Source organism: Poecilia formosa, unplaced genomic scaffold (assembly GCF_000485575.1).
Source record: "Poecilia formosa unplaced genomic scaffold, Poecilia_formosa-5.1.2 Scaffold435, whole genome shotgun sequence".
Classification (NCBI taxonomy): Eukaryota; Metazoa; Chordata; class Actinopteri; order Cyprinodontiformes; family Poeciliidae; genus Poecilia; species Poecilia formosa.
Window position 1 is genome coordinate 180,439 of NW_006800374.1, and position 21,495 is coordinate 201,933.

Consider the following 21,495-nt stretch of genomic DNA (forward strand, 5'->3'; position numbering starts at 1 on the left):
AGAATGTAAAGTCGCCAATCAGCAGGCACAGCCCGTTACCTAGCAACCCCAGCAGAGTTCTGCCCGTTACCTAGCAACCCCAGCAGAGTTCTGCTCGTTACCTTGCAACCAACTGACCAGCACGTTTGGTCAGCTGGTTTTATTGCTGTACAATGTTCTGTACAATGGCTGCTGGTAAAGACAAGTGTTTTGTTGTTGGCTTTCCATCCAGAAACCACTTGCTGCATTCTTGTTGGTTGTGCAGAAGGCTCCACTTCTGCTTTTCAAAGATGTACAGATGTATAATTGTCTGTTTCCAACTATTTTCACCTGTGAGCAGAAACATTGCGCTGGGGCAGCAGCAGATTATTTAGATTTAAAGTGACAGACCCTAAAACAGCTAAAATCTCATTATGTAAGATTGGTTTTGTTCAGAAAATGTGGTGAAAATGTTTTCCTAACCTGTTCATGGCAGCATAACGGCTCACCTTTAATAAATAGCAAATTTGCAGCCTGAAAATCATCAAATTCTGATGTTCAAAACAAAGAGTCTCAACGCTGAAGGAAATCGTGCAGCGGGTGTTTAGATTTGAGGTTTCTCCTGCGGTGGGACTCCCAGGGTGGGAATACTTTCAGACGATAAAATCTCTAAAATCTCTGCCTCCATTCTGGCACATCGCTCCTAATCCCGCCTGTCACTCCTATGAAGCAACATTAATCTTTTCTGTTTTATCTGTAAAATTAATGTTTTTTTCCTGCTCATTTTCCCTTAAACTTGTCTGTATTTGCATGTCCAGAGATGATTTCTGCTGCAGGTAATCCCTGGTTTTCTTTAGACTTGGGGGAGCGACTGTACAAACGAGGTGGATTGGGAAATGTGTGGATTAGCGAAGATGGCTTGTGCGAATCTTTGCGGATGTTTTTGCTCCGGTTAATCTCTGTGATTGATGACTCGGCTCCATTAGCTCTCCTTGTTTGCCGTCATGTCGATTACTCATTAATCCTCCCGAGTGTTTACCGCTTTTCTGTGTCAAACTGTTCACATGTGGCAAAGCTGTACATTCAGAGATGGAGGAGTCTCCAAAACGACTGAAAGGCATGAAATTATTCCTTTAATATAAAATTAAGGAATTTAAGGGAGGATTTTAGCATCTGTTGTAATAATGGGTGAGCTTCTGTATCTGGATAATCGGATATGTACATATTTCTGGTTCTGATTTCATGTAGATTATCTGCAGTTTTTCATGGTTTCTCACTGATCTGCCTCTGCTGGCTGCTGTCATCTGGTCGTCTTCCTATATTAAATTGATACTAGAAAAATTATTTAAAATATTAATTTTGGTCAAAATTGATATAAACTAAATAGGTCAAATTTGTTCCACTTATTTTGGGAAAAACAAAGACAAACCTCCTGGATTACATAAGCTAACTCTACCTTATGAATATTAGCTTCAAGGACGATTAATCAGATTAATCATGATTAATCATGATTAATCAAATTAATCGTGTTAACTGGATTATACAGTGTTTAAAAAAGTAACTTTGCTGCTCAGTTATGCTAGCTTGACTATGATAATCTTAGCATGTAGATGTGCTGTGGAATTCTGTTTTCAATTAAATTAATAAAAAAACTCTGACAGATCACCAGTGGAGCAGCTGTTTAAATTAGCTAATCAGCCACTGCTGTGTTAGCTTAGCTTCTAGCACTGGTAGCTAATCCACTGCAGCGATCACTAATTAATAATCACAAATTAAACATCAAGCCTCAAAGCTAAAAGTGTACCAGACTGAATGTTCTGTTCTCTGTGTGGGAAATATTTGAGTGTTGTTTTTTTTGTCTTGAATCCTGAAACATGAAGTGGCGTTGTTGTCGGTTGCTATGGCAACGGGTCTAAATAATCATCAAAAATCTTGTCCCTTCAAAAATAAACAAAACAAAAAAAAAACAAAACATCTTGCCGAGGTATCAAAAATTGGTATTTTAGTTTTGTTGAGATGGAAACTTTGTCACCACAGTTTGTTTTTCAGTTGGAATCTCCTCTTTTTATGGACTCCAGCTACTGAATCACTCACAAACAAACTCCTCACGTCGTAGTTCCTGTTGACATCATGGCAGACTGTGAGGCTGGTTTATTTACGCCGGTCTTCCTGCCACACCGTCGTGTGTGGCTCCAGCGTTCGGACCCGGTTTGCGTCGGAACAACCACCAGGAGGGACGGACTGGACTCTGAACGTTGCTGAAAAGCTGCGGAGTGTTAATGGCTTCCTGATCCTCTCAAAGCGCTGACGGATCCTCTTTTTCTCTCCCCTTCGCTCCAAAACGCCATCAGAGGAAACAAACACGTTCCAGTTTGGTTCCGGCTCAGTTGCTCCCGGCCCAACTCTTCACTCGGCTGCAGAAACTGAACTAATGCAACATGAACTCATGATGCAGAAGCTGGTGCAGTGAACTCACCTTCACCTTTACACCATCATGTTGGTTGGTCTGGTTTTTATCATTTCAGACGATGTTACAGTCAGAGCCGAGCAGTAACTACATTTACTTTAATAACCTTTTTGAAAAAGTTACTTTTAGGAGTATTTTTACAACACTGTTCTTTTAGTAATTTTATTATAATGTATTTCTTCTCCTACTGGAGTAAAACTTCTGGATTTTCTACCCACTGAATGAAAAATAAACATGTTTTAACCAAAAATCCACCAGACACAGACTCACTCACACCTGCAGGTTTTATTAAAGTTTTATGGAAAGAAACTGATTTGGAAACATTTTATTTTGCCTGATTTTGTTATTTTTTGCTACTTTTGTGAATTATTGTCATTTTGGTTCTTAAAATACCAAAACTTCCACTTAACTTTACATTTTACATTTGATATAATATCAAGGTGAACAAACTTGGTTCACTCTTTGACAAGAAACCAGTAGATTCTCCCTCATCCTTAATTAATGCATAATAAACAGGTATTAATGATTAATAAAGTGTTTAGATGTGAATTAATAACATTTATGTAAACTATTTATTAGTCATGTATTATTGTAAAGTGCTACTTTAACGTGTTTTGATCTAATTTAGAATTAAAAGTTGTAGCGTTTTCATTCTTCTGTCGAGTTTAATCCCAGCCTTTGGGCTCGTTTTTTAAGTTTTTGTATAATTACACATCGGTGTGGTGAAAAGTGGATTTTTCTTCACTTCTTTATTTCTTTTTCAGGTCTAATTTCTGACCATAATCGCTGTGAATCGTCTGTTTCTGTTGGTTCATATCAGTTGTGCTTTGTGTGGGACGTTTTTCCTGCTGCGCTGCAGAAAAAGCCTTTCAGGTTGTGATTATTGAGAGTTTCCTTCCAGCGTATCTTCCAGGTAGGACTTGCAGCGAAACGCCCCCCTGTTGCATCTCGACTGCCTGAATCGATGAGAGCCAGAAAGGAGCGAGACAACACGCATTGTGCTCAGTGACAGCTGCTGCGCCACTGAAAGGTGTTTTTATATGCAAATTAAAGAAAATATCTGAGGAACATGCTGTGAATTAGACCCTATCACACATCCTGTCCCTTGTTATATTAAAATCATTTTTAGACATCTGGAAGTGAAAATTAGGGGCATTTCTCATGAAGAACGCCCCTAAAATGATCACGAAGCCCCTCAGGGCTGCAGTGCGTTTTTAAAAAGGCTCAGTGGGGATTCGGCGCCGCTGCAGAGGAGCTGCGTGGATCTGAGCGTGAAATCAAAGAGGAAGTGGGTTTACATCCAACGCAGAGATGCAGAAGTTAGACACGCCATTCTGCTCCTTCAGAGTTTATCTGGGCTCTGCAACATTCACAGAAAAACTTGGAACCAGAACATCGGCTCATTGTGTTCTGCAGGCACTCAAATAAAGCTTTCTTTTATGGTCAAATTAAAACCCCCCTTTTTTTTCCCATTTTACTTTCATTTTAATTGGTTTTTTAATCATCTGTACTGCACAAAAAAGTAAGTTTAAAGCACTTGGCATATAAATGTTTAGTATAAATTGATCAACTTTAGAGCAGCGGTGTCAAACTCGTTTTTATTTTGGCCCATATTAAAAATCTGAATGTTCTTAAAGGGTCGGTTGAGCCAGAATGTATTAAAACACATTAAACTGTAAAAAATATAAAAAGTAGCTGTTTGTGCATTCAGTAAGTGTTTCTTAAAATTAGCTAAGCTAACATAGCAGCGTGAAAATATTAAACATCTTTTCACGTTGAACAGTCCATCCAGGATTTTATGATTGTTAATTAAACCTAATGTTTTTGACCAATTTTAAGGAAAAATTGCAGTAAAATCAGAAAAAATGTGGTGATCTGTTGATTTTGTGTGAATTTGGGGAATTTGTGAAAAACCGGAGAGACATATTGATGTAGTTTGGAGAATAGTGTCATGAATTGTAGAGGTGTGGTGAGAATGGACGCCGAGAACCCAGGGAGGAGATGAATGTAAGGATTTAATAATGATAAGCTACTTCAAAACAGTCCAGGCGAACAGGAAAGCTAATGCTAATGCTAATGCTGGTAGCAACTGATCTGAAGACGGCAGGGCGGTTCGACTGTGACGACTTAGCGACAATATTAATAACCAAAAAATAAACATCAAGCCTGAAAACATAAAACTGTCCCGGACTGAATGCTCTGTTCTCTGTGTGGGAAATGTTTGAGTGTTTTTTCTTTAGAGTTGAATACTGAAACATCAAGTGGCGTTGTTGCCAGTTGCTATGGCAACGAGCCTGCGCAGCGTAAAGCCGACACGGAGAGCGAAAAATGAAAAAGCCGTTTCAAGTTGTTCTTTAACTGTTTTTCTGCGTTATTTTTTCACTTTGTTGTGGCGCAGTAAACTGAATGAATAATTCCTTCATCTCCAGGTTTGATTTAGTTAACTGAGTTGTAGCAGCAGCGCGGCTACAGGTAGCGGGTAAAACAGCCGCTTTTTGTCCTCCGGCGTTGTGCGCATGCGCGATATTTCACACTTTGGACCCATAGGAAACCAAACCACTGATTCCCACTGAAACGCAATAAAACCTCATAAAGAATAGATTCAACAATAACAGCTAAACCATCAGCTTCTATAAACAACATGGCGCCAGCAGCCGTGTCAAGCCTTTCTGTTGTTTTTCTGTATATATATTTATCATTTTTGGACACGCTGCCCCTCCATTGTGCCGGTGTGAAGGCGATCAGCTGCGGCTGACAGATCTCCTCTGACAGCAGTAAATAACCAGGGTGAAAGGCAATTTACCCGTCTGCTGCTTTGCTGCTTGTACCGGTACCGTCTGCAGGTATCCGTCAGACAGACGCAGCTCTTTTCTCGGCTTTGTGTGACAGACTGGCTGCTTTGCGCGCCTCAGTGAATCTGCGTGTTTTTCTCTGTGTGTAATTAGCATGAACAAGAATTGGAGAGCTTTCAAATCAGCGCTGCTGGCAGGAGGAGAAATGCTTTTAACAGAGGAGAGGGAAAGTGTTTTTCTTTCTGCCTCATAACTCCATCTGTCCAAACGGAAACCTCATCCGGTCCCTGATGAGAGCGGGACGGCGGTTTAATTCCAGCCGGGGCTAAAAGTGGGATTGAAATTAATCCCGGAATGGATTTCCTGACATTTTATGAGTCCGGTTTGTGTTTTCTGAGGCCGTTTCACCTGTTGACGCTGTTTCCCATTTTGCTCCGTAATGTATTCCATTATTTTTAGCTCGCCGTCTGTTTTTGGTGCTGCTCTCAGGAGCAGCGCAGCTTCATCAGCCCTGGGTCACAATCAGCACTTCTGCTCCTGCAGGAGTGAAGCATTAGAGGCGCCACGGCCTGATTACAGCTCTGTCTTATTTACGGGTCGAGGAGCCTCCCTTCCTCTGCTGCAGCTGCAGCTCTGCAGGTTACAGAAACACATGAAAGGTTCTCACACTGAAATGGTTCAGATCGTCAAACTAATTTAATTATCAGTCAAACACAAAATCTTACCAAGTATTTCTGGTCTGGATTTAAATGCAAATATCTTAGTACACTTGAAATAAGACACAACTAACTTACAGGTAACGTTTCAGCAAGAAATTAGAGATCAATTTAAGTCAATAATTCCTTAATATTGATGAAAAAGTTCTAGTTTCACCGGCAGATCATTTAATTTATAACATGTTATAAGTGAAATATTCTGCCATTGGAACTTGTTCTTTTTCATCAATATTAAGGAATTATTGTTTTAAAACAAGTTCCTGTGTCCTAAAGAAACCATCAATTTTTAGCAAAAATAAAAATTTTTTTTAGCAAAAACATCTGATTTTAACAAACAAAAAAATCAAATTTTATTAAAACAAATCTGGTATTTTAACAAAAACAATTCAGATTTTCTTAAAAACATAAAATTTTAGGGGAAAAAAATGAAATTTTTGCAAAAAAAATCTGATATTTAAAAAAATCGTATTTTAGCCAAAAAAGAAGATATTTTAGCAAAATGAAATCAGATTTTAGCAAAAAGAAAAAAATAGTTGTGATTTGCGTAAATCCAGACAGAGCAGAAGGTTTTCATGCCTCAACATCTCCATCTAGTTTAACTCCAGATCCAAAGGGAGAAATTAAATGTGAACAACTTTAAAGTGTTTTTATTTTAGTGAACAGTTGACTAATGTTGAGACTTTAAGTTCTTCTTCACCAGAGTGTGTAGGAACTCTGTAGTGTTTTGTTGCCGTTGTTCAGCAGCCTAATGAAGCGATTTCTGTCTCATTGTCCTCCATTCGGCCGAAGCTTCCCACCCGTTTCTCTCCCCTCGGCTGTAAACGCCTGTGTCCTGTTCTTGCATCACTGCAGCCGTCAATGCAAATAAATCTCAGAATCTGGAGATTCCAGCTCCTGCCTGCGTTCTTCTGCCCTCCTGTTGATTTATTTCAAAGCTTCCTCTGCTGAAATGTTGCAGTTTTACCTTGAAAATGCGCAGCAGCCTCTCCAAACCCCAACATGCCCCAGTTCCACTGCAACACGCCGAATGTCCCACTTACTGCACAGGAAACGGCTTCTTCACAACTTTTATTTCTCCTACCAAAGGTATTTTCTTCCTCTCTCTTATCCCAGTTATGCAAAGTGTGCAGCGCTGCATAAACAACCTGCTAGCTGTGTCGTCCTGGTTTCAACTCCAGCAAACTGCTAATGAGCTCAGAGCGACGCCACAGCGATCAGCTGCAAGACGATTCGCCTCGGAAAAGGTTTCTAATGCAACAATCACAAACCTGAATGTGTTTTATCTGGAAATGACACGCTGCTGGACTCAACCCAACACTGAAAGCATCTTTCTTTGCATTTAATAAGTGCTAGAACTAGGCAGAGGAAGGCAGAGTACGCAGTTACTGTAGTACTACTTCAGCTTTTTACTCAAGTAAAATTAAAAACGAGTCATTCAAGAAATTACTAAAGTAAGAGTAAAAAAGTATTTGGTAAAAACTGATCAAATTATCAATCATTTTAATATTTAAAAACCTGGACCAAAATAAAAAGTTAAGTGGAAATTTTGGTATTTGACAACAATCTATACAAGTAAAAACAAATATCAAAATCAGGCAAAATAAAACGTTTCCAAATCCGTTTCTTGCAATAAAAGATTCATGAAACTTTAACAAAACCTGCAGGTGTGTCTGTCTGGTGGATTTTTGGTTGAAACATGTTTGTTTTTCCTTCAGTGGGTAGAAAATCCAGAAATTTTACTCAAGATTAGAAAAACTTCATAATAAAAGTAAATGTAACTTTTACTACCCATCTCTGTCACCAGCTCAGCACATTTGGCTGTTTGCTGATTTTTTAGTTTGAACACATGTTCAGCCATGAAAACACATTTTGCCTAATTAGCCTGATTAATACTTTTATATGTATTTACCACATAAAGTTTCTCACGTTTTATCTGCGGTTTGGCATCGACCTTTCCCAGGAGCAGAGGAGGCAGATGAGGAGTTGAGAATCTGGGATTTTTTTCTGGTTATTTTTTTATTTTTGAGCTGACCGGTTTTGTTGCCTCTGAAGTGGAGTTATTATCTCCCAAACACAAACCCAGATTGTGAAATTGATCCATCTGGGTGGAGAGATTGACCCTCTCTGCTCTCATTCACTGACGGGGAATAATTCGACTTGTTCCACCGGAGAAACGCCGATAAAGATTTCAGCTGAAGCTTCTTCTTAGCAAGAACTGATGGAAGATGGATAAACAGGATTAATGCTCTGCGTTTGTTCAGATCAGGAAGAGAATCTGGATGACTCCAGATTAAGGATTTTTTTTCACTAAATTATGTTTAAATAAGATGAAATAGGAGTTGAATAAATCAGCTGCTTCTGCTAACAAATAATTATCTTTTTGTTCATATTAGACTTAAACAAATGCAGCAGTAACTAACGCTTTGGTTTGAAATTTTTCATCTTTTTTATTTTTTATTTAAATTCTGAAAAAAAATTGAGTGAAAAGTCAGACCTCTGAGAAAAAAAAATTCTCAGAATTCTGAGATAAAAGCAGGAATTCTGAGAAATTTAGAATTCTGAGGAAAAAGTCTAAATTGGAAATTAAAATTGAAATGTTTAGAAAAAAATCTGATTTCTGAGAAGATTTGACTTTTTCTCTAAAAAGATTTTTTAGGGAAAATAAATCTCAAAATTTCTCAAATTTTTAGAAAGTAAAGTTTTACTTTCTAAAGAAGTAACATTTTTACTGTTAGAAAGTAAAAATTTCTAAAAGTATTTTTACTTTGTTAAATTTTTTTAGCTAAAAAAAAAACAAATTTGGTTAAAAAAAATAAATAAAAAAAATTACGAAAAAGTGAAGTTTTCCTAAAAAGGTTTACATTTTCAAAAGTAAAATTTTAGAAATTTTACTTTCTAAAATTTCTTAGAAAATAACATCTCTAGAAAATTTTACCTTCTTAGAAAAATAAAATTTTAAAAGGAAAAAAAAGTCTGAATTCTGAGATTAAATTCAGTGGTCGTTATCCTCTTCCGTAGAAAACAACTCTGTAGAAGCTGATTTTTAACACTATTTGCTTTCCGTACCATCGACCTTGGGATTCTTTAACCTTCTCCAGTTTAAGCTTAAATCAATGTACCGAATGTAAACAAATACCTCTGTGGATATGTTTAAAGCATCTGTTCGGATGAAATGTTTGTGATTTCTCTGTATTTTTATATAATGTGAAACTAATTGAGGACGATATCAGCCTCATATAAATTATTTTTGTTGACTTTTATCTACTTTTAGTTTTCTTTAAACAGTCGGATCCTGAAGAAGTGAAGAGGGAATAATTTTGAAAGAAAAGTGTAAAGGAATAAGGGATGATTTAATCTTCTGTACCACCAACAAACATTCAGGGCCTTTTTCCAGCCCTGTTGCTCGGTAGAAACTCGTGTTTGTTTTACTTGGATCTTCAGCTCCGTTCTCTTTGATTTGTCTAAACTTCTAACAGGAAGTCGCTGATCTGCTGCAGGTCTGCATGTAGAAAAGATATTAGAGAGAAACTGAGAGCAATCCGTTGTTTCTGCCTGTAATCTCACATTTTCTCCTTCCGCCTCTCTTCAGTGTTTTACCTCCAGCTGTTTGAATGTATTAAAGGAGACCTGCCATGCAAAATTCACATCTTGTTTTTCTACTTCTATTTGAGTTTCTACTGCTTCTAAAAAAAAAACAGAGTCGTTTCCTGCCAATAAATTCATGTTTTGATGGATTCATCCTCCTCTTTCTCTTTGTAAAACGTCTGTTTGCTTTCTTCTTGTCGCCTCGTCAGGTGCTGAAGGGCAGCAAGAAGCTGAACCTGTCGGTGCGCTCAGTCGGGCGGATCCCGGGCGGCTACGTCACCAACCACGTCTACACCTGGGTGGATCCTCAGGGCCGCAGCGTGTCCCCTCCTCCGGACCTACCGGAGCATCGGAGCGCCACGCTGCGGCGAACCGACAGCCAGCGGCGCAGCAACATGCAGCTGCTTCAGGAGGGAGACGAGAAGAAGGTAGAGACATTCAGAACCAGACGGAGAGCCAAACCGTCCTTCAGCTGGTAGAGCTGGAGTTCAGACGTCAAGGAAAACAAACAACCTGAAAACGGCTAACAAAAAGCTGTCATTGTGTCGTAACAGTTTGGAAAGAGACAATCTGTGAAAAATCAAGCTCCAAATTCACCAAAAACAACCAATCAGGGCCAGGGGGCGGAGCTTAGTGCTGTCATTCACCTTTCTGTGTGCTCTCTGCTACACTGCAGCTAGCATAGCACGTCATGAATGCTAACGCTAGTTAGCCTAGCCACCGATGACAATAGATAAACGTTTTTCCTGTAATGTAAGTTGTTTCTCCACATTTAGCAGAGAGTACATGAGATTGATTTACAGCACTAAGCCCCGCCTTGGTTTCAGTCTCTTCATCAACAGTTTTATTAAATAACGTTATTTTTATAATATGCTTAGGGAAGATAAAGTTGGTGTAAACGAGAAGGACGAATAGTTGCCCCAAGAATCCCAGAAAGAAAAAACCCACACCTTGTCATTACCTTGTGACCTGCAGGGAAGAAGCTGTCAGTGTTTTAAAAGATTTATTACTCTGGTGTTTCAATTTTTCATCAGTTGAGAGCTGCTCATTAATCTTGACGGCTCAGAGTCTTTGAATATTGACTGTAGTTATTACTATACAGATTACACTGAAAGGCCAGGGTAATAGTTAAGGTGTCCGTTTTACATTCTTCTGATTTTCACGGTTCAGAGATAAAACGCAGTTTCTCCTTGAAGGATTCAGATTGTCCTATCGACTATCTACTCATATTCATGGTTAAATGTGACAAGAAAATAAGCCAACAGTGACAAAAGTTACAGAGTCTCATAACATCTCCGGCTTTCAACCAGAAACGAACACTAAGATCTACATTTACACTGGATTTATATTCCTCTCTGGGGTTAAATGCTGAAATCTTTAAATGTTTGATTCCCGTTCTAAAAATGCTTATAAGTGTCGATTTTTAAAGTTCAAACACCAAATATACCTTAATATGCATTACAGTGGAAATAGTGTTAGCATAACCGCAGAAGCTAACACAGCCTTACTTATTTCAGCTCTGGCTGCTCAGCCAATCAGTGACAAGGAAAATGAAAGGTGCTCCTGGATTGGCTAATAGTATATCACCTGTCATTACTGCATTTTATTTAGAAAATCTTAGACATGTGAACTCTGAAATTGCAAATGTTGAACCGCAAACTGGGGCGTCCACTGTTGGTGGTTTTATTATACAACCGTATGTCTTTGAAAAGCATCAGTGGAGCCTGCTGCACAACTACAAGGATGCAGCAAGTGGTTTCTGGGTGGTAAGCCAACAACAAAACATTTGTCTAAATGTAGCTTACTAAAGTAAGAGGAAAAAAGTATTTGGTAAAAAGTTACTCTCAAGTACTGAGTAACTAATCAAATCATTAATAATTTAATATTTAAAAATTACATCATCACATGGACCAAAATATAAAGTTATGTGGAAATTTTGGTATTTTAAGAACCAAAATAACTATAATTTGTATAATTAACAAAAATAACAAAATCAGGGAAAAGAAAATTTTCCAAATCAGTTTCTTTCAATAAAAACCTTCAGAAACTTTAACTGCAGGTGTTTTTGGTTAAAACATGTTTGTTTTTCATTTAGCGAGTAGAAAATCCAGAACTTTTACTCAAGTAAGAGATACTTCATAATAAATTACTCAAAGAACAGTGTTGTAAAAATACTCCTAAAAGTACATTATTTAAAAAAAGTTACTACAGTAAATGTAGTTGAGTAAATATAACTAGTTGCTACCCAACTCTGATGGTCAGTCACATTAAATCCCAGTAAATATATTGAAAGTTGTAGTTGCAGCATAAAAACCATTTAAAAAAGTTCCAGTGGTTCCGTCACTTTTACCCAAAATGCTCTGCAGGCCTCAGAAGCAGCAGACCAATCAGTGGCTCTGCAGGAAAGCAGAGGGAGCAGTTAATTGATTTAGTGGCAGCAGTCGATGCTGGGGAGCCAGTAAAAGATGGCTCTGGTGATTAAAACTTTTCTCATCGTCCTGCAGAAATGTCACAGAACCTGAACGCTATAATTCTCCCCGAGGTGATCCGAGGTGCCGTCCCTGCCTCCAGCCCCCAGACACTTGTTATTAAAACAAGAGGAGCTGCTCGCTGGTGTGCCAGATGCCGGTTGTGCGCCTGCGGGTCCAGAACTGACATGATTTAATTGAGGTATTTGCATACAGGCCGTCCTGCAGCCACCCGGGTCCAACTGATTCCACTTTTCGATCTTGGCGAGCGTGAGCGGCATGGCGGACCGGGTAATGAAAGACCTCATTGTGATGGAGAAAATAGATAACATTTCAAGTTTGGCACAGTTACACCACTCTCGCTGCAGACTGTAAAATTAAAAAAGGCAGCCTTTGGTCTCTGGATGGAGCTACGAAAAAATGCTGACTTATTGTTCTCCAAGAAGTTTGTTCGATTTTTTATCCCAACAAAACTTATTTTTATATCCTAAATCTGAAAAGTGTGAATTCATAAACCACATGCCTATTTTATATAGAAAACCATGACATTAGATGATTTTCCCATTAAGTCAAAAGGACGCTTAAGGGAGAAAACAAATAGCTGTAGATAAAGTCATAAGGATATGAGAAGACCTGAAGGCAGTAAACAAAGACTTTCAGTGGGTTAGAATACATTGGCTTTATTATTATCATTATTATTATATAAAGTCTTCATTAGCTCTTTAGGCTGGTGCTCTCTGTAGAAACAGATTCTCTTAAAGTAAATCAAATGTGAAACAGCAGCAGGTTGTTCAAAATCTGTGGCAAGAGTTTAAAAACTTTTATTAAACTGAAACAAAAGTTACATCCAAGGTCATGCAGTTAAATGTGTTAATTTATAGTTTTTTATTGATTAATATACTATTGTTATTTATTTGTTATATCTAGTCATTTTGAATTTATCACTCCTAGGTATGTATATATTTTACAAACTTTGTATTTGTTACCTGAGATGGAGTGTCTTTCAACAAATAAGCAATTTTCCCTTGGAGATTAATAAAGTCTATTCTATGTGATCAATATCACGATAAACAAAAATTGAGCCGTTTAAATTCTTTAAAGACTAAAAATTGTTTTTTTTTCTCATCTCTTGTCTTCCAAATGTAGATTTTTGAAGCAGTTCGAAGAAGATTTCACAAAGTTCTTTGCAAATATTTCTGAAGTAGCAATATAAAATCAATAAATTTGACTGCAAGGATGAAAAAATAAATAGTAAACACTGTTAATTTGATGCTAACTTGTGATTTTATCTACATATTCCTGGTTTTACATTTGACCAGTCAAAGAAGCAGCTAAACTCTTCGGTCAATGAGAATCTCTAATGCAAATCTTCATTTTGTACAACCTCTTCAGGAGGCACTGAGCTGTTTCTTTTACTTTCCTTCCAACATGGCCGCTCTAGAAGCTGCTTTTGTTTTGTTTTTTTCTTCTTTTGCGACGGTTGAAAATGAAACGATGTACTGCAGAGTTTCAGGGCAGCGTGGCGTGGAGGACTGGCAGGCGGCCAACCACAGAATTAGAGAAGCAGCTGTTTCTACATGTGCTGTTTGCCTCTGTGTGTTTTTCTCATTAGAGCGGTTAAAGTGGTGGTTTTTCAGTCAGAAGATTGTTGCTCCGACGTTCAGTTTACCCAAAGAGCATATTAAAGCGTCCTCTGCTTGTGTAACTTTTCTAACCGGCTTTAACTGTTGACTCACTTCCAAATCTTTTGTTCTTCTGTCTTGTTGGACGTCTGAGATTGAAAAGTGATTGGCAGCGAGAAGATTTAGGCGTCCAAGAGGATGCCTGAGGTGTTTTGTGCATTCCAAGTCGTTTCCTGATTAGCATGTCATGTACTATTTCAGTTCCTTATTAAAGATGTTGGTGAGATCTGTCAGATCAACGGTGCCTCCGAGATGCATCATAATATCCCCCCATTTATGCATAAAGATGTATATTGAAGTAGACATAGTCATTAATCCATGAGAGGCTCTTTTATCCTCCATCCATTTATCTAACTGATGGATAATCAGCAGTGGTTTTTTCCTCATCAGGGACTTTTGGAAGTCGTCTCGATGTGTCAGATGCAGTGAAAACTGTCTCCTCCAATTTTCTGCCCCCTTTCTATTAAGGTTGTTAAAATAATTGATTTTCAATATAATCGATACTAGAACATTATCCTGGCAGCCTCAGCTGACCAAAACAATGAGCATGGTGAATACATCCAGAAAAAATTTTATGTGACCTTCGTTAGCTAACAACACAAGAGCACTGTTTGGTAGCAGACAAGAATTTACGAAAAGCCTTAAGGATTCCACGTGCTAGCTGTGCTAATGCTACAAGCTAACACTAAAATCTAACGCTATGATGTTTGAGAGCAACTTAAAAAAATCAGTAAAACTCCTCAGTGAAGTAGTAAACCTCCAAGGCGACATGAGCTAACACTGCCCGTTTAAATATTAGCTTCCTGGACACCAACAGCCAAATTACTTTCCTCTGTCGGGTCCGGTGGCCTGTTTTCCATTACAGCTGAGTATCATATAAACACAACGGAGCAGTGAGCGCCGTCCAGTAGGAACCTCTACAATAAGGAAGACAGACAGGAAATTACACAAATCCTGAAGAATGCCACCTGCTAGCTTAGCTAATGCTACAAGCTAATGCTATGAGTCAACACTGATGATTAAGAGCAACTTAAAGAAATCAGTAATCCTCCAAGACAACTTAAAATTATTACAGGAAATTATGGAAATTCTTAATGATGACACATGCTATGCTAATGCTACGAGCTAACAATACAAAACTGATGATTGAGAACAGCTTAAAACTTTTAATTTTCAATAATTACATAGGTAAAAGTAGAAAAATGTCTATTAGTGGCGAATTGATTAATCGTGATTAATCAATTTTTGAGATAATCGTCAACTGATTTAGTAATCGATTAACTGGACTAACAGACTCAAAAAAGAATAACTGTTGAAAGAACAAGATATTTAGAGGAGCAATTAAGCCAAAGCTCTACAAAAATATAAACATTTTGCATTTAAGATGGAAAAGTTAGTAGATATATATTCTTTTAAATTCCAATATGGCTGTATCTCAGTGGTGCCTTTACAGTCCAACATAATGACGTGTTAAAGGTAATGAATGGACGTCCAGTTTGTGGTGATGGCTCTCAGGTAACTCCACTTTTATCTGAATTCATGCCGCTGAATCCTGACAAGATGATCAATAAATGGTGTTACATTTTTTATGTAATTTTCCACACATAACTTGCTTTTGGATCTATGAGTTTCTTCTGTTTCTTGTATTTATGACCCTTTGGGGAATCTAATGATCCTCTGTCTCATTTTTAAACATCTAATGTGGATTTATTGCTGCAGGTTTAACAATGAGCAGAATTTAAGTTTTGTTCCTTGACGGCGTTTCATTAATCGGACGTGTTATCTGTCTTCTGTCTTATTAAGAGCCCGACTCCACAGCCACAGTCATCAATCTGAGTCCTGTAAAGCGCTGATGTTTATGGAGCGCCTGTTTTATCTGCTGTTCTGCCCGTCGCAAACAGGTGAACCTGGTTCTGGATGACGGACGGTCTCTGGGCCTGATGATCCGAGGAGGAGCTGAATACGCGCTGGGAATCTACATCACCGGAGTGGACAAGGGATCGGCAGCGGACTGCGGAGGACTCAAGGTATTGCTGTCTCTTCTTTGTCTCATTTATCTAAATAACGGAATGAAAAGGCGACATTTTTAAAGAAATGTCACAGAAATCACAAGGACTTGTTAAAAACACAAGGGTAATTAAAGAAAAAGACACTGATGTTTTCATCATGTCAGTGTGGATATCAGTTGAATGGTGTAATGGTGCAGTTTGGTGAGTAAAAAACGACTTAAATCATTTTCGTCTGATATTTTGACAGTGCAGTAACTCTGGACAATAAATAAATATAAATATAAATATAAATATATAACGCATTAGACATGATCAGGCAGAAGAAAACCCTTTAGCAGCTCAGGCTCTCTTTAGTTGGTGGAATCAGCTAACTCTCTCCTGCTTTGGTTACCTAGCAACTCATTCATTCTGTGGTTACCTAGCAACTCATTCATTCTTTGGTTACCTAGCAACGGCCTGCTGAGTAACTGGCACAGCAGCAGTCTCAAGTTTCACCACCGTGCCTCATAACCGCTTAAAAATAAATCATAACTGTGTGGAGTAAAAACTGTATAAAGCAGGAAATGTCACATCAATATTTCAGATATTATTGGTCAATAATTATTGATATTATTGACTGATATGAAGCGATAATATCGTGATATGTTTTTCAGCACTTGAACGCACCATGATAGTGTAACTGTTGGTAAAATCAGGACCAGTTTGTTGTTGCCTCTCATTCAGTGAATTGAACTTTTTCATATTTCGCCACATAACAACGTAAATATGTTTCACTGGACTTTAATGTGAAAGACATAAAGCAGGAAGTGGGATGCAGCTGTGAAGCAGAAAGAAAATTGTACATGATTCAAAGCATTTTTTACAAATAAAAACACTGAAAACACAGAGTGTAAAAGTATTCAGCCCCCCTGAGTTGAACCACCTCAGAGGGGCAGTAAAACAGCTGGTAGTGTTTTATAGTTTGTTTCTACCAGCTCAGCACATTTTTTTTGTCGGTTCTTCATTGTAAAACATCTGAAGTTCAGTCTGACTGGATGGGGATCGTTTGTGAACAGCCGTTTTCAGATCTGGCCACTGGGTTTATGTCTGGACTTTGACTGGGCCATTCTAATACATGAATACGTTGGTAAACATTTCTTCTCTACGCCAGAAAAAATGAATTTCACACAGTAGTCTGATCCAGACTAAATGGTTTTTTTAGTCTTATTTGACTTCAATCTACTCAAATATTTGAGGTTTTCTTAAATGTGAACTTTTATGAAGTTAGTTTGTCATTTGTTTCTTACTCTTGGTATTCTGAACTGCTCTGCGGAGCGATCAGAGCGACGCAGAGCAGCTCAGATGTTGAAACTGTCACGGATGTAATAAGTTGAAGATCCTGCTGAGAAGTTTAGGAATAAATAAAAAGGAGATAAATCGTTGCTTTGCTTCCTCGCTGTCAGCGCTGACAGCATGACGGAGACAGACGGCAGCCATGAAGGCGACAGGGAATCCTCCAAAGACCGCAACGCCGCGGCTGATGACAGCTCTCATTTAACCTGCTTTTATTTTATTTTATTTTATTTAGTTTATTTTAGTCAAACTTTGCACAAAATGAATGTTCTGATTCATTTTGTTTGCTTGTTGTTTGATTTGATTTTAAAACTACTGCACAGTCTGGCCCCAAGCAAGTATTTAAACTTACTATAAACTTACTACTGACATTTTTAAATTATTTTATTTTAAACGGTGTTAAATTTTACAGGTTTATTCTTCATAGCAGTACCCTAATTAATATTTTTTTTAAAAAAGTCAGATTTATTTTGTTTTTCTTTTTTATATTTGCATGAATTATTTTTAAAATATATTTCAAATTATACATATTTATGACTTTTTATATACATTATTGTTATCTGTCTTTTACTACTAAGTCACTTATTGACTTAAGTCAGTATATGTATTTTATTTTTATTTATACATCTATTTATTATAACTTTTTTGCATTTTATTAATCTTTCTCTCTTGATACGTCTGTGGCAACATGCATATCTTTTAAATTTATTTTCGATAATTATATTTTGTTTATTTATAAATCTTTTATTTCTTAAAAAATGCATTTCACTTTATTTTCTGTAAAATAGTCAGTTTTGAAATTATTTTATTCTATTTATTTACACATTTTTTAATTTAATTTTTGTATTACTGGTTTTCAGATTTTTTTGTAGAAGTATGCAGCAAACTTTTATCCTATTTTGCCGTGTTATTAAAATCTCTATATCTTGTCATTTTAAATAACTGATGTGTTCTACCTGACAATATTCATCTTTTATGAAATAGTTTTAGAGTCAATGCCTAGAAGATATGAATGATTTGTGATATTGAGAGTTGCTGTAAACATCCTGCGGCTGCAGACCCCAACACTCTGCGGATGTGTGTGACGGCCGGTGCTCAGCAGGAGGAGGCTTCCTCATACCTGTCCGCTGCTGCTGCTGCTGCTGCTGCAGCTCCTTCCCCTGCAGCTCACCGCTCCTGCTGGGATGACAAAGATGGACGACGACTCTCGCTTTCAGGCCTTTGTAATCAGCACCGCTATATAGGGGGGGAAACGCTGAGACAATTACTTCATAAAGGAAATATAAATGTTAAAAAACATAGATTTGGGGACCTATGTCAATAATAAAATAATAATGGCATTGTTTTTACTTGTTTTTGGCGGTAAAAGTTAAATATTTCCGCCGCCTTAGACCAAAAAGCAAACATTCGTATTTACCCAACACCCCCCTGTAACGGGATGAAATGGTTTGTTCCAGCGCTAGCAGGTATAGCAGCAATCAGTAAAAGACAAAAACGACGCTGATATTAACAATGCTGCTTAGTAAAACAATGTAATCAGATTTTTGAGAAAGGAAAGTAAAAAAGATGAACACAGGGCGTCTCGTTTTAGCCCATTACTCCCCACCAAAAGGCCTGGATAGACTACTGCACTTAGTTAGCTTAGCTACAGTTAGCCTCTCGTTTCACTTGCATTTAATCAATTAAAGTGAGTCTGCTGGATTTCTCTTCCTCTTTGCTAATTTTAAATAACACAATAAAACTGAAATATTTGGTGCTGACAGAAAGTTAATCATTATATAATATTTGTCATCGTTATCATTAGAATATTACTCAAGGTTTCCAACGTCCTAACATCATCATTGACCGAACATCCCCCTGTAACCGGGTGAAATGGTTTGTTCCTGCTTTAGCACACTTGACATTGACGTGTCTGCGGAAGACAAGAAAGACGTGATTTTAACCATCTGCCTAATAAAATATTAAAATCAGGTTTTTAAAAATGGGAAAAGAAGAAAGACAAAGACAGGGTGTCAGCTTTAAACAGTTTTGTTCTTCGTAGGAAGTGGATGGACAAGTGTGTGATTACCAACCTGTTAGCTTAGTTAGCTTAGCTACTGTTAGCCTCCATTTCACCTGCATTCAGTCAGTGAAAACCTGCTGGATTTCTCTCTCTCTTTACTCATTATACAATAACACAATAAAACTGAAATATTTGGTACTGACAGAAATCCAAACCATCATTATATAATGATATATATCTTCATTATAGTATTGGACAAAAAAAAATACAGTTTGTCCTTTTTTTTGTTAGTAAAAGTTAAATATTACAACCCTCTCAGACCAAAAAGCAAACACCCATATTAACCTAACACAACTCCCAACTGGATGAAATGGTTTGTTTCTGTTTTATTAGTGAAACTTCATAATAAAATTACTAACGTTAAAGTGAAAAGGTACAGCTCAGTCAAAACAGTAAGAGAAAGGTAAATTTTTTCCCCAAAAGGTTACTCAGTTAAATGTAACTAGTTACTAGTTGCTACCCAACTCTGAAGTTTGTGATCCAGGTATTAAATTTCATTCATAGTGTTTTAAAAAGTCTTAAATCTGAGTTAAACCAGCAAAAACTTTTCCTGTTTGGACTGGTCCACCACCATGTCCCCGTCTCGTCCTCCAGGCGTCAGAGACGCTGGTCCACAGGTGTAAATGTTACCGTGGCGACCGGCTCTTGTTCCAGGTGTTTGTCTTTCTGTTTTTGAAAGTTTTTCTTCCCATTGAGCAGGTTGGGGAAGGAAAGGTCAACCTGTTCTCGTTGGCCTTTTGTTGACATCTGCCTGGTTGGCTTTAATCTGATCAGAGACCCGGGGAAAGGTTACGTCTGCTGCAACGTACGGCGCTGCCTCTGTGTCCTGGACAGATTGTTGGGACTTGGATGTCATTTGCATTAAAAATACAGAGGAATTTGGGCATCAGAGATATTTCCTGGATCACTGATTTGAGATGTTTCCAGATGTGGAGGCCTTTGAATCTGCAGAGCCGGGACGTTCAGGTTACATGTTGGTTTCATGCTGTGGAGCTCCAGTTTCCCATCCTTCACCAGGACCTGAAGGCATCTCGTTAGGAGCTGGGACGAACGGACGCTTCCATAAAATCACAGATTGGTTAAATATTACATTTATTATGTTATTGCACATTGTTGCAGAAACTCCGTTTATAGATTATAGATTGACTCAGTTATTCAGATCACAAATTAACCAGTTCACCTGGTTTCCACCCATCCATCTTGAATGTTTCTTGTTCAGTTTTTCCCTCCTTATCTTTCCGTCTCTTTATCTCCGGACAGATGAAACTTTTACTCTTTGCTACAAAAACTCTGAGTTTTGCCTCTGAACTCAGATATTGTAGACAGAGGTTGATAAATCCTGACCAGCCTTTTTGTTGAATCGACTTTTCTCCGGTTTAAATCAACACCGGCGGTCCGTTAAGTCCCTGTAAGGTGAACAGAACCTGAGCTTGATGCTTGTTCAGCCCGGCTCACAGACAAAGGCTGCTTAATGTTCGCCGCACCGGTGACTCCACTGTAACAGCTTCGATCTCCACACCAATCTATTTTGTTGCTTTGTTACATTTCCTATTGTCCAGTTTTTATTTTTTCTTCTCTTGCTCTCTGTGTAGTTTAATAAATCTGAAATGTCATGTTGAAAAGAGCATCCAGCTGTAGGAGTGGTTTAAACTGTCGGGGATCAGACCCTGATCTACAGGAAGAGGAGATTTAGGCTTAAAATTAAGCCAAATAAAATCACACAAATAATTATCTACTTTATTTTAAGGAATTAGCATTAAACTCTAAGCTAGGTGTTAGCTAAATAATAGCTTAAAGCTAAATATTCATCTAATATACAAATTCCCTTGGCGTTAACTTTAAGTGGACTATCAAAATAAAAGCTGGGTTTTGCTTACTGCTATATAAACTCCTGCTGCTGAGAAAATATTGCTAATTACTTGGATCCAAATTAAATATTTAGTTTTTAAGCTAAATTTTTAGCTTGCTGAGAAAGTATTTAGTATTCAGCCAGATATTTAGTTGGCAAACAAAATATTTATCTCCAGACTAAATATTTAAATAAAAATCTAAATATTTTACTTAAAACTAGATATTAAGCTACCATGCTAAATACTTAGCTTATATGCAAATTCACTCGCTTATAGCCGTTAGTAGACTATCAGAATAAAAGCTGAGTCTTTCTATAAACTCCTGCCGTTAGCTTGGCAGCTAAATATTTAGTTAAAAACTTCTAAATGAAAGTATGACTTTTAAAAATGGCTAAACACAAATTACTTCATCTTCATCTTTGCTTGTCGGCACATTGCCGCCACCTTGTGGTAGTGATGCTGTATTGCCGCCACCTTGTGGTAGTGATGCTGTATTGCCGCCACCTTGTGGTAGTGATGCTGTATTGCCGCCACCTTGTGGTAGTGATGCTGTATTGCCGCCACCTTGTGGTAG

The 21,495-nt window shown here is 37.7% G+C and overlaps 1 protein-coding gene across 3 annotated transcripts in view; it reads left to right on the plus strand.

Moving 5' to 3' along the window:
- The window catches only part of whrna (whirlin a), a 116,352-nt gene that overhangs the window by 44,580 nt on the left and 50,277 nt on the right, over window positions 1–21,495 (plus strand). For all 3 annotated transcript variants that reach the window (XM_016663649.1, XM_016663651.1, XM_016663650.1), the window contains exons 2-3: window positions 9,728–9,946; window positions 15,570–15,695. In XM_016663649.1, coding sequence (XP_016519135.1) covers window positions 9,728–9,946; window positions 15,570–15,695 — 345 coding nt within the window. The remainder of the gene's footprint in view (window positions 1–9,727; window positions 9,947–15,569; window positions 15,696–21,495) is intronic.